Source organism: Capricornis sumatraensis, chromosome 9 (assembly GCF_032405125.1).
Source record: "Capricornis sumatraensis isolate serow.1 chromosome 9, serow.2, whole genome shotgun sequence".
Classification (NCBI taxonomy): domain Eukaryota; kingdom Metazoa; phylum Chordata; class Mammalia; order Artiodactyla; family Bovidae; genus Capricornis; species Capricornis sumatraensis.
Genome location: NC_091077.1, coordinates 52,047,269 through 52,061,228, shown reverse-complemented (window position 1 = coordinate 52,061,228; position 13,960 = coordinate 52,047,269). Strand labels below are relative to the sequence as shown.

General features: G+C 45.2%; 1 protein-coding gene across 5 annotated transcripts in view; it reads right to left on the bottom strand.

Moving 5' to 3' along the window:
- The window catches only part of LOC138085891 (protocadherin gamma-C3), a 138,269-nt gene that overhangs the window by 102,697 nt on the left and 21,612 nt on the right, over positions 1–13,960 (bottom strand). Inside the window, exon 1 of one of the 5 annotated variants that reach the window (XM_068980501.1) lies at positions 10,157–12,562. The exons of 2 other annotated variants lie outside the window; for them this stretch is intronic. In XM_068980501.1, coding sequence (XP_068836602.1) covers positions 10,157–12,562 — 2,406 coding nt within the window. Of the gene's footprint in view, positions 1–936; positions 3,352–5,693; positions 8,118–10,156; positions 12,563–13,960 lie in introns of those variants that run through there. 2 more of the 5 variants (XM_068980496.1, XM_068980500.1) reach the window with 2 other exon arrangements.

Below are 13,960 nucleotides of genomic sequence, written 5' to 3'. Positions count from 1 at the left end.
CATTTATGTAATTATGCCCCCCCCCCATTAAACTCTTTAAAGATTTTGTCTTTTGTCTTCAAAGATAATGAGTCAGAGATTGCACACAGAGCACAATGACATTTCATTTGCTTTGTGGGAAATTCCTTATCTTCAATGAAAAGGAAAAAAGATTTGGAAAGAATATAATTTGAGTACCAAGAAAAATATATATAAAAGAAAAACCAGAAGGACCAAAAATTGAAGAGAGAAATTCCTCTAGGGTAGTTAGTATTAAGATTTGGGGCCCATAGCAACACTTGGCAATAGAATGAAAGTTTTGACTCCTCTGCCAGGAAAACTGCATACATCTGTAACTTTGCATGCAATTTCAGGGATTCATGGATCTGCTATGTCCCCTCAAATGCTTACAGTTTTATTTATATTTTTAAAATCTAATTTTATTTTGTTTTTGGCTGCACCATGCAGGATCTTAGTTCCCTGACTAAGGGTTGAAATCCCACCTCCTGTATTGGAAGCACAGAGTCTTAACCACTGGGCTGCCAGGGAAGTCCCAACAGTTTTTAAAAATGTTAAAATAAATGAAGATACTAGAATGCACATACAGAATTATCTGCAACACATGTTTCTTTGATATGAGTATCTGCTTTGATATTTAAGGAGTACCTGAATATTATTAAATTTCAAATTATTTATTTACTTGGTAAGAAGCCAAGACCACAGCCTGTTTTGCTAACTTAGGCTTGAAAAGATATCTCCAATTTAGTTACATCCTTTCTGAATTACAGAGCAACTTATGAACAAAATGAGTGTTGAAAATGTAGTCAGTAAAAACTGAAAAGACAAGACAGTGATTAGTTATGGATTTTCTAAATATGATTCTAGATGTAAAAGTGAAATAGTACGCCCAAAATATGAAAAAAATAGAATATTACAGAAGAAAAAAATGAAACTTACCAGTGTTAGGGTCTCAGGATGTGTAGCCAAGTCATTCCCACTATGAAGTGGAATTAGGGCCCCAGGAGTATCACCACACACTATATCTTGAGTGGGATGCAATGGCTCACTACATCTTAGAAAATTAAACTCTGTCTTTCCAGTATGGGCAACGCACAGATTGTACGAATAAGGTAAAGTTCCTTCACTGTAGTTGCGAGGAACCACCGGTCCAGACTTGACACACAGATCAGGCTTAAAGCAGCCCCAAGCAGCAGGGCTGGAGGAGCGTCGCAGGTGCAGAGCGACCGCCAGAATCACAGCCAGGAGGAAGAGCACCGAGATCAAGGCCAAGGCCACCACCAGGTAAAACTGCAGCTCGGCCTGGGGGTCAGAGGGCGCGGGCCGGTCACTGAGGTCCGGCAGCGCCTCCTGCAGGCTGTCGGCGAAAACCAGGAGCAGCGTGGCGGTGGCCGAGAGGGGCGGCTGTCCCCCATCGCGCACAGCGACCAGCAGGCGCTGGCGGGCCGCGTCCCTGTCGCCCAAGGCCCTCGCCGTGCGCACCTCGCCCGTGCGCAGCCCCACGCTGAACAGTCCGGGCTCGCTGGCCTGCAGCACGTGGTAGGACAGCCAGGCGTTGTGTCCAGAGTCTGCGTCCACTGCCACCACCTTGGTGACCAGGTAGCCGGGCTGCGCGGCGCGGGGCACCGTGTCGAAGAGTGCCGAGCCGTCGGGCCCCAGCGCCGGGTACAGCACCCTGGGGGCGTTGTCGTTGCGGTCGCCCACCAGCACGCGCAGGCTCACGTTGGCGCTGAGCGCGGGCGAGCCGTGGTCGCGGGCCTGCAGCGTCAGCTCGAAGGCGCGCAGCTGCTCGTGGTCGAAGGCGCGCTGCGCGAATACCACTCCGCTCTGCGGGTTCACGGACACGTAGGACGACAGCGCGCGCAGCTGCAGGTCGCTGGCCACGATGGAGTAGGAGACATGGCCATTGGGCCCTAGGTCAGGGTCGGAGGCGCTGACTTGCGCGATGGGAGCTCCAGGCGGGTTATTTTCTCCCACGTGGACGACGTAGGAGGCCTGGTGGAAAACCGGAGCGTTGTCGTTTATATCCGTGATGTGTAGGGTAATGGTAGTGCTGGAGGAGAGAGGAGGCTTGCCCCGGTCGGTGGCTGTGATGGTGACGTTGTATTCCGGAGTCTGCTCTCGGTCTAGATTCCCATCTGTCACCAGCTTGTAGTAATTATTATAAGAAGAAATCTTGAAAGGAACATTTCTTCCGACATGACAGGTGACTTCACCGTTTCTTCCAGAATCCCGGTCCCGTGTTTTGAAAAGGGCAACAACCATTCCTGGTACAGAACCCTCCAAAATCTGATCAGAGAGAGAAGTAATGATTATTTCCGGGATGTTGTCGTTTTCATCGAGGATATCTATGATTACTTTACATTGGGAAGAGAGACCACCTCCATCCTTTGCTTCCACTTCCATGGTGTATCTTTCTATATCCTCAAAATCCAATGACTGGTTATTCTTAATCATGCCTGTTTTCTCATCCAATGAGAACTTGTGTCTTGTACTCTGAGCAGTGCTTCTGAAGTAGTAGTTTATTTCAGCATTGGCCCCCTCATCCTGGTCAGTGGCTGTCACCAGCAACACGGAGGACCCAGGGGGTAGATTTTCACTAACGCTAAGTCTATATTCATCTTGGCTGAACACCGGGGGGTTATCATTGGTGTCCTTGACAGAGATTTCTATTTGAGCGGTGGCACTTCGTGGAGGGTCCCCTCCATCCCAGGCAGTCAATATCAAGCTATGGGATTGCTGCTCTTCTCGGTCTAGGGGTTTCTCCAAGGATAATTCTGGGTATCTGCTACCGTCAGAATTAACTCTAACCATTAATGAGAAATAAGGGTTAGGATTTATCTGGTAATCTTTAACTGAGTTCATGTTTATATCGGGGTCAGTGGCAGGGTCCAGGGATATTCGTGCACCTGCGGATACAGATTCAAAAATGTCTAAATGTATTTTCTTTTTATCGAATTGAGGAGCATGGTCATTAATATCCTCAACAACCACAATGATATGAAAAATATTTAAAGGATTTTGCACCACGGCTTCCAACTGCAATTCACATCTTCTTCTCTCTTTGCATATCTCCTCACGGTCTATTCGGTCCTTTACAAGTAAGTCCCCGCTCTCCGCGTCTACGTTGAAGAGCAGCTTCTCCGCGCTAACTCGCAGCTTTCGAGCCGACACATCCAGGACACTGAGCCCTAAATCCCTGGCGAGATTCCCTACCACGGAGCCCTTGGCCAGCTCCTCGGGAATCGAGTAGCGGATCTGCTCGCAGAGCGCGGGGTAGAACAAAGGCAGCAGGAAGAGAAACAGTACCTGCCTCCGGTCAGCCGGGCGTGTCTGCGTGCAGCTCCCTCCCATTGCGCGCTTTAGTTCTCGCTGGGTCCCAGTCTTTCCGAAAAGCCAAAGAAACTGCAGTTCATGGCATCACTAGAAGAACTTTCGGCCCAGGACAGGCGGAGCTGGGAATCCGTTTGTGCAGCCAGGAGCCTGGGTGTGTGAGCGGGTTTCCTTCTCTCTGTCGGTAGCTGCGCTGGAAATCCCAGCCTAGAGGCTCAGGAATCTCGGGTGTCAGCGCTAGCCCTGCACTGGCCGACAGCGGCGCCCAGAGGCCTCGTGTGGGATCGCAGTCTCACATTTTCGTCTTGAGGCAATTTCTCTCCAGAATGTGTTGTTTTTCAGACGGTAGGTTGTGTCCAACTCTTTGCGACCCCATGGACTGTAGCCCGTCAGGATCTTCTATCCATGTTTTTTTTCCAAGCAAGAATACTGGAGAAGGTTGCCATTTCCTTCTCCGGGGAATCTTCCTGGACCAGGGATCGAATCGGTGTCTCCTGCACTGGCAGGCGGATTCTTTACGACTGAGCCACCAAGGAAGCCCAGAATATATATCTATCTAAAGATATATAGTTATGTAATTGCCTAAGTTTTAGTTTTAGTAAAGTATATAGGCAGTGTCTTTATAGTTAAGTTTTTCAAGAAGTTTACTGTGGAAAATTTCAAACTTATAAAAGAAGTTAGGGAGCATTACTATTTAATCTTCATTTACCCCTCACCCAACTGCAAAGATGATCAATACTACATATTCCATTACCTCATTGTTTTGAAGATATCCAAGATATTTTAATTAACTCTTCTTTAAAGACAAGACATTAATATGGGGAAGAATTTTATCCTTAAGCTTATTATATAAACTGTTTACCAATGCAAAAGTCCTGCCTGATTTAAGAAAACAAGAATTCAGCATTTTCCACAGTCTGCCCAGTCATCCATCCAAAGAGCCTTGTGGACTGTTTTTAAAGACAAATCACCTTTTATGGCAGAGAATAGTAGTCACCTACCATGATATACAGTCTTCATAAATATTTGTTATTACTTTTTTCACATTAACACATATTTTAGTATTTATGTATAACAAGTACTAAAGGTTACTCCCCAAGACAGAAACTTTAAATGATAGTTTTCCTATTGCATGGTTAAAAATATGACCCTGAGCAATGCATTATATCTTTCCTACTTGTTTAGGAATAAAGAGCATTTGAAATAATTAAAACATCTGTATGATGGACAGACATATTTAGCCCTTATATTCAGCATGTTTAAAATAGAATTTTGAGTCAATTTCAAATATTGTTTTCAAAGTCTCCTACAATGTCATTTATTACTTGAAATCACATTGTGTTAAAATCACATTACATAATAATAATTATTTTCTTTATATCTAAAAGCCAGTGACTATTCTTAGAACCTTCCTAGTAGTTCCTGAGAATATTTTCCTAAAGCATCTCCCATATCCAAATTTATTTCTAGCCTCAAAAGTTGTAGTGTTGAATCATAAGTAACAGTTGAAGAATAATTTTTATTTCCCATGTTTTGTCTTCTCATGGGGTCCAATCTACGAAACTGCTCTTCAGCAAATATAAACTATAGCAGAGTTTCAAACTATTAATAATTATAGTATTAAGAGGGTGAGAACCAATGGTATTAAAAATTTTCACCAAAATTAAATGTTTATTGTTTAAAAAGAGCATTTTTTCACCATTAAAAGAATAAAACATACTGTATGAGGATATGGAAATAATCAGTGAAGCTTGACTCATCCTCAGAAATGATCTCTAAATGCAAACAACTTCTACAAACATGTGACCTGAAACACATGACCTCTAAAGGGTGTTCCCTGGTCACAGAAACAGAAGAGAAGCACTGAATTTGAGCTTTCACTTAGTTCTCCAAATAGAATGTATTTCTTATTAACTTACCCTTACAAAAATAGCACCAGCTGTAGACATGTTTTTAGAGTAAGAATTTCACAATGCAGCCGTTGCAGACAACAAAAATAATAAATTTCAGGAATAGAAACCTGTCCTAAGAATTAGTAGTGAACTGTGGTCACCACTCAAGCAACCTTAGCCAAAGTGCCATGCCCAGTGCCTGATGATGAGGGCTGTCCCAAGAGGGTTTCCACTGACTCTAGGTTAATTATTATGAAAAAGCAGATTGTTTCAACGATGTAATCAATGCCTTCTATATTGTTGTTCAGTCGCTAAGTCGCGTCTGACTCTTATAGGTGTTAGAGCAAAAAATTAGGCTTAGTGAAAATTTAAATGTATGGTGAGAAATATGTTAATATCAACTTACCTTAAATGAAAGCACTTAAAGAGAAAACCAATTTTTTTTTAAAGTAAAGAAAAAGTCGAACTCACTGGAACGAAAGGGGTGTCTTCTATAGGAAACCTGGAATCATCTGAAACGCACAAAGGCTCGCTTTTCTCACAGCTTTCCTGACTGATGAGCGTGTCCGCATAGTTTGGCTGCGGGAATATCACGTGACTCCTCCTTGAGTCCGCAGTGAGCGAGACCTCGTGCGAATAGGTCTGCAGGAAAGCCCGCACCCCGTCCACGCCCACAAACTGAGACGCCGGCACGCCAGCCAACCCGCTGCCGGAAGCCTGGAGCAGACGCGACATGTGCCAGTGCCTCAGCCTAAGCGCCAGTAGCACGATGACAAAGGCAAGGAAGACGCAGGAGACCGCGGCCACCGCCACCACCAGGTAGAGTGTGAGGCCGGAGTCCTCGGGGTTGGCAGGAGAGTCAAGGTTGCCTAGATCAGCCAGGACGTCGGGGATGCTGTCAGCCACAGCCACCGTGAACGTGACGGTGGCCGAGAGAGGGGGCTGGCCGTGGTCCTGGACTGCCACCACCAGGCTCTGCTTGATCGCGTCTCTGTCCAGCAGGGCCCGCGCCGTGCGCACCTCCCCGGTGTGCAGCCCCACAGAGAAGAGTCCTGGCTCGCTGGCCTTGAGCAGACGGTAGGACAGCCAGGCGTTCTGTCCCGAGTCTCTGTCCACTGCCACCACCTTGGTGACCAGGTATCCTGGCTCTGCAGAGCGGGGTGCGAGTTCCACCCCCGTGGAGCCATCAGTGGGGAGGGCAGGATACAGGATTTCTGGCACGTTGTCGTTCTGGTCCAGCACAAATATGCTCAGTGATACGTTGCTGCTGAGTGGTGGGTCCCCACTGTCGCTTGCCCTCACCTGCATTTGAAGATCTCGAAACTGCTCATAGTCGAAGGAGCGCAGTGCGAATAGCACACCAGTGTCTGAGTTGATAGAAACATAGGAGGAGAGAGGCGCCCCTTGGATGGTGTCTTCCTCTAGGGAGTAAATAACTCGAGCATTCTCATTGCTGTCTGGGTCATGGGCTGTCACAGAGAAGATAGAGGTGCCTCTAAGATTGTTCTCTGGGAGGTAGACAGAGTAGGAGGTTTGAGAGAAGGATGGTGGATTGTCGTTGACGTCAACCACGTGCAGGATGATGTGAATTTCCGTGGACTGAGGCGGTGTTCCTCTATCTGTTGCAGTCACTGTGATATTATATTCAGAGGTTTTTTCTCGGTCAAGATTTTGGACTGTCAGCAATCTATAATAGTCTTCTACTGACTTTTCTAACTGAAAAGGTAGAATCTCCTCGATGGAACAGACAACTTGTCCATTCTTACCAGAGTCTCGGTCATGAGCATTGAAAAGAACGATTATTGTTCCTGGAGGAGCATCTTCCCTCACTGGACTAAATAACGATGTAATGGTCACTTCAGGCCTATTATCATTGACATCTTCCACTGAAATGAGTACTTTAGTCCGATCCTTCAATGCTCCACCATCTTCTGCCTGTATTTCCATGTCATAAAACGCACATTCTTCATAATCTAAACTCTTTGCTGTTGATATTTCGCCAGTATTTTCATTCAGCTGGAATAACGGAGATTGTTTTTCACTAATTTTCCAGAATTTATAAGCCACTTCCCCGTTGGTTCCTTCATCCGGGTCGCTAGCGCTTACAGTAAGCAGCCGGGTCCCCGGGGGCACGTTCTCTGGGACTTTCACTCGGTAAATCGGTTGAGCAAAAACCGGGGCATTGTCGTTTGTATCCAACACTGTCACTCGGATGTGCACTGTGCTGGAGCGACGCGGTTCGCCTCCGTCCGTGGCGATGAGGACCAGGTAGTGAGCAGCCTCCTCCTCGCGGTCCAGGGCGCGCTCCAGCACCAGCTCTGGGCTTACAGTTCCGTCGTCTCCAGTTTGCACGTCCAGGGAGAAGTGGTTATTGGGGCTGAGCTGGTAGCTCTGCAGGGAATTCAAGCCCACATCCGGGTCCACAGCCTCTGGCAGTGGATAACGTGTTCCGGGCAGAGCGATTTCGTTAATTTTTACTTCCAGATTTTCGACCTGGAATTTCGGGTTATTATCGTTGATATCAGTGACTTCTATTTCTATTCCGTGAAGTTGCACCCTGTCTTCAACCAGGACTTTAAAGTTCACCAGACACCGAGCGCTCTGAGCGCAGAGCTCCTCCCGGTCTATCCTGCCCGCGGTGACCAAGCTGCCGCTTCGTGGATTTAGAGCAAACAGCTGCGTCCTACCTCTGGAGACGATGCGGACTCCCCGCTCTGCCAGCTCGCGGAGCTCCAGCCCCAGGTCCTTGGAGATATTCCCCACGATGTAGCCTTTTTCTGTCTCTTCAGGTACCGAGTAGCGGATCTGGCTCGCCCCCGTCTCCCACAGCCTCCCCAGGAAAAGGCAGAAAAGGAACAGTCTTCTGCGGTGCAGGCGATTCTTTGGAGCGGCCATTGTTGCTTCTCTAAAGGTTTTTCCCTCAGAATACTTCCTGTGAACGCTGATTCCTGAGCTTCTGTTTTCCTCCTGCAAATTATGGCGATTTTTTTTTCTCAGGAGAAACCCGTAGTGCCCCAAGTTCAGAGGCTGAGTTACTCTGCAGCCCCGGAGTCTGTTTGTGGGATCCGAGCGGCTTTGTGGAGTTGCAGACCCTAATACCGGACCGAAAGCTGACTGAGCTTTTCTTAGAGTTGGTGAACAGCGGCGCTCAGAGTCCTAAGCCGTTACTACACCCACTGAGATGCGAAATACTTTTGCTATAGATGACTGACAAAACACTACTCTCTCTTACTATTATGATTTTAGATTTCTCTGTGTCGTGCATTTATATTTCAAAAGCAATGACCACTTGTGGATATTTTAGTTGGAAATGAAATGACATGAAATTTCTATTAAATGTCATTAATATCAGACAACCTTACTATCATTTTTTATAGCATTTTGCTCTTTCTAGATATGTAAATTATTCAAATTTCATTTTTTATAATGTTTCAACTGTTTTCTATAGGTTGTTATTTTCTGAAGTAATTAAAATGTGCAATCCTCCTTGGAAATATATCCATATTTTCTTATTTTATATGTACATTTATATTTACATAATTATATTGAATGAATATATAGATTACTCAATTTGAAGCTGTTTTATAAGACATCCACTTTCATGGTGAGATTCCTGGAGTAAAGTTTCCTTAAGATTTTGTTTACAAAATTTAATTACATAATGGTACTAGATTTTCTCATCTAATATTGCTAAACTTTAAGTAGGTTGGGATTTTTAAATTTTACATAGTTATGGTTGTTAAACTTTTAAGCTATTTTGATTTTTAAAATATTTAGTTTTCTATGTGAATTCATAGTGCATGCACAGCCTACAGCATTTGGAAGATTCAAATAACATACACTGAAAAGTAAGTTTCCATTTCAGTTTTTTCACCAAGAAATTAGCAATATTAATATAATCTTAAAATTCTTATTATAAGGGTCATCTAAATTAGTAATTTGAGGGGAAAAGAAACACAAGATGTAGAACAAATTAAGTACCACAATAAGAAATTTCTTTCAGCAATTTGTAAAGAAATTATTTACTGAAGCAGTTCCTAACAGAAAACAAGCAAAAGACAGATGCTTATGTAATGGCATCTTTTATGTGCTTGAAATTAGTAGATTTTTGCCTTAAAAATAATTCAGAATTCTTCTTCCCGTCTACAGACAGAACGATGAGAAAACCTCTAGTCACCTAGTGTTTAGGGCTCCAAGTAATAAGACAAATACAGTGACTTTCCCCTTTCTGCTTCAAAAAAATAGGTCAGGTGTGAGAGCAAGTGATAGAGGGAGCAGCATTTCCTTTTCTCTTATCAAGTATCTCCTTCTGTTAACTATAAAGAAGAGGATTTTGCATTCAAGGAAATTTGAAGGAACTTAGATAATGACTTGGACTTTCTGATGAGTTCACTGAGTCTCTCTCACACAGTACTTTTTCTTTAAATTTTAAGGACTTCAAAGACTCACAGATAGGTAGATTTAAGGAACTAGACATGAGGAATAAATATAAGCAAGAGATGTAAACTGTACCAGTGAAATTGGTGAAGGAAGATATCTAGTAGTAGCTTTTTTGCTTTAAAGAATGAATTGACTACCTACTTTAAATTTAATGTTTACTTATATATATCAAACATCTAAATATGTTAAATGAAGAATAAAAAAGCAATGGGTAAATTTCATTAGATTAGAAAAGAGATAAGAAATTGGCAAAAAGACTTTTGTTGTGAAACATAGAGCATACTCTCAACTTGGTAAATCTTAACTGGGTAAGATATTATGTCACATACCTATTCTGAATTAACCATTCCCCTTGATGGCTGGATATACAGCTTTCGGATGAGCTCTGATTATTCCTAAGCAACTCGTTAGACTTAAAAATGCAATATATTTTCATGTGAATAAAAAAAATTGCAAAGATGATGAAAAGGAGTAGATACTTAAATGGAACTCACCGCCATTAGAGTTTCGGGATGGGAAGTCGGCTCACTGGAATTACAGAGTGGAAATAAGGCCCCAGACGAATCACCACAAAGTATATCTTGTCCTGAACTCAACTGCTCACTACATTTTAGAAAATTAAACTCTGTCTTTCCAGTATGGGCAACGCACAGATTGTACGAATAAGGTAAAGTTCCTTCACTGTAGTTGCGAGGAACCACCGGTCCAGACTTGACACACAGATCAGGCTTAAAGCAGCCCCAAGCAGCAGGGCTGGAGGAGCGTCGCAGGTGCAGGGCGACAGCCAGAATCACCGCCAAGAGGAAGAGCACCGAGATCAAGGCCAAGGCCACCACCAGGTAAAACTGCAGCTCGGCCTGGGGGTCAGAGGGCGCGGGCCGGTCACTGAGGTCCGGCAGCGCCTCCTGCAGGCTGTCGGCGAAAACCAGGAGCAGCGTGGCGGTGGCCGAGAGGGGCGGCTGTCCCCCATCGCGCACAGCGACCAGCAGGCGCTGGCGGGCCGCGTCCCTGTCGCCCAAGGCCCTCGCCGTGCGCACCTCGCCCGTGCGCAGCCCCACGCTGAACAGTCCGGGCTCGCTGGCCTGCAGCACGTGGTAGGACAGCCAGGCGTTGTGTCCAGAATCGGCGTCCACCGCCACCACCTTGGTGACCAGGTAGCCGGGCTGCGCGGCGCGGGGCACCGTGTCGAAGAGCGCCGAGCCGTCGGGCCCCAGCGCCGGGTACAGCACCCTGGGGGCGTTGTCGTTGCGGTCGCCCACCAGCACGCGCAGGCTCACGTTGGAGCTGAGCGCGGGCGAGCCGTGGTCGCGGGCCTGCAGCGTCAGCTCGAAGGCGCGCAGATGCTCGTGGTCGAAGGCGCGCTGCGCGAACACCACGCCGCTCTGCGGGTTCACGGACACGTAGGACGACAGCGCGCGTGGCTCCAGGTCGCTGGCCACGATGGAGTAGGAGACGTGGCCGTTGGGCCCTAGGTCGGGGTCAGAGGCCCTGACTTGCTCGATGGAAGCTCCAGGCGGGTTGTTTTCTGGCACGTGGACGACGTAGGAGGCCTGGTGGAAAACCGGAGCATTGTCGTTGACATCAGTAATATGCAAGGTAACACTTGTATGGGTGCAGAGAGGCGGCTTGCCCTTGTCAGTGGCTATGATGGTGACATTGTACTCCGGGATCTGCTCTCGGTCCAGGATCCCGGCTGTTACCAACTTGTATGAATTTTTGGAGGAAGAGATTATCTGAAAAGGTACTTTACCCTCTAATCGACAATTAACCTCCCCATTCTCCCCAGAATCTCTGTCATGTATTTTGATCAAAGCAATCAGAGTTCCCGGCACTGCGTTTTCCAGAATCATTTCGACTAGAGAATGGAATGTAATATCTGGTCTGTTGTCATTTTCATCTTGAATGCTAATTTCAACTGTACACTGTCCAACCAGTCCTCCGCCATCCCTCCCTTCCACCACAATGGAATAGTCTTTGATTTCTTCGAAATCCAGTGTTTTTAGCGTTGTAATTTCCCCACTCTTTGAATTCAGACCGAAGACTTGCCCGGTCCTGTAGAAGGAATAAGCAATTTCTGAGTTGACGCCCTCGTCCTGATCGGTGGCTGACACCTGCAACACAGTGGTGCCTGGGGGCACGTTTTCTCCAAGGCTGACTCTATACACGTCCTGGCTAAATACCGGGGGGTTATCATTGGCATCAGTGACCTGGATCTGGAGCTCAGTAGTGCCACTTAAGGGTGGATCCCCACCATCTGAGGCAGTCAGGACTAAACGATGGTAACTCTGTTGTTCCCGGTCTAAGGGTTTCTCCAATACCAGTTCCGGGAATTTACTACCATCTTGTTTTTCCTTATTTATCAAAGAGAAACTAGGGCTAAGAGAAAGTTTATAAGTCTGCAGAGAGTTTAAGCCAATGTCTGCATCTTCCGAGACTTCTAATATAAATCGCGTGCCTGGCGGCGTAGACTCACTTATTTGCAGCTCAAAGGAATTTTGCGAGAATTTTGGCGTGTGGTCATTGACATCCTCGATCTCTACATTCACGTGATAAAAGTTCAATGGATTTTCAGCAACAACCTCAAATTCCAGAGCACAGGCTGACTTCTTCCCGCATATCTGCTCCCGGTCTAGCCTGCTGCTCACAAGTAACTCCCCGCTCTCCGCGCTCACAGTGAAGTAAGGCTTCTCCGAACTGACGCGCAGTTTTCGAGTCGGTAACTCTTGGACACTGAGTCTCAGGTCCTTGGCGAGATTCCCCACCACCGAGCCCTCGGGCATCTCCTCGGGAATCCTGTAGTGGATTTGGTCAGAGAGCGCCAGGCAGAACAAAGACAGCAGGAACGGAAAGAGCACTGGCCGCCTCTCAGCCCAGCCGCTCTTCCCAGCGCAGCTCCCCATCCCTCTTGCGTCCACCACCACCCGCCTCACCCCTCCCGCCTTAGTTTGCTCACCGGCCTGGAGACGCCGGATTATAAATAATGGCTATGTTGCAGTCGTCCGGAGCTCCCAACAGCTTTTTGAGGGTTAGGGAGGGTTTCTTCTCTAGAGAAGGAAACGGTGGAAAGGCTTACACTAGCGAGTCTGAGCCAGAGAACTTGAGCTGCGGCTGCGCGAGGAAGTCCCCTGTACCAAGTTCTCCACTTTGGCCAACAGCGGCGCCCAGAGTCCGCACTGGGAAACTGCAGCCCCTGCAGCTTCAGTTTAACCAGCTTTCATAATTATAAACTTGTGGGCCTAACTTAACAAGCCATTTTTTAATGCTAATATATTTAATATTTTAAATCATCAAGACTTATTTAAAGTCTTTTTTCTAAATTGTTAGAAATATCATGTTGGGTTTGTTTACAAAGTCAATATATATTGGTCCATTTATTTCACCATTCTGCAAACATACACTGAACTTTTGCTTTGTGCTAAGCACTGTCCTTGTCAGTGGCAATATAACAGTGAATAAGACACAGGTCTTGCTCTCAGAGAGTTTGTTGTCTACAAATTCCATGAGTCATTTCTGTTAATTAGCTATGATATATAAAAAAATTTAAAGCTTCTTTCATTGATTCCTATGTTTACCTCACATGTCTACATAATCATTGCTACTTCATGTCACATATATTAGAGAACATCAATACTGTTGAAAATTATTTTGTAAAGTTGTGTAATTTTGTACCAATCCTCAAACATCTCCTCTGATAGATATATCAACATTCTGTTTACAAAATAATTTCTTTTTACTCTTCTAACTCAAGAAGAAGTTATTCAAAAAAAACTGTCCCTATGATGTAGTCAGAGATTATTTGGTGTACCTCCTACTTCATTTCTCAGAATTAACTGGCTTATGTCATACCCAACATCTTATATAAATTCACCCTTAAAATGTATTGAAATACTTGTCTGTCCTTCAATACAAAGTCACAAAGGGATATTCTAGTAGAATGCATCACTTCCTTATCTATGTATACATGTTATACTGAAGTAATGGCTTCAGAATTGGAGGAACTGAGTTCATGGTAAATTTATTTATATAAATTCACTGAATATAGTGACATTTTTTCTAATTATTTTACTCCATTGGTTATTATTATTATTATTTGCAATTAGTGAATGCTTTCAGCAGGAGTACTGGGGCAACTTTCTATTCACTTTTTAAATTTGCAAAGTGTCAACAAAATAGTTGTCTCCACAAGTGACTGTACACCTAAACACTACAGAATATAAAGCTAATTCCTACCATTATCTATGGATTGGAGGAAACACAGCACAATCCCTCAGAAATGTCTTTTTAGTTGATAACAAATA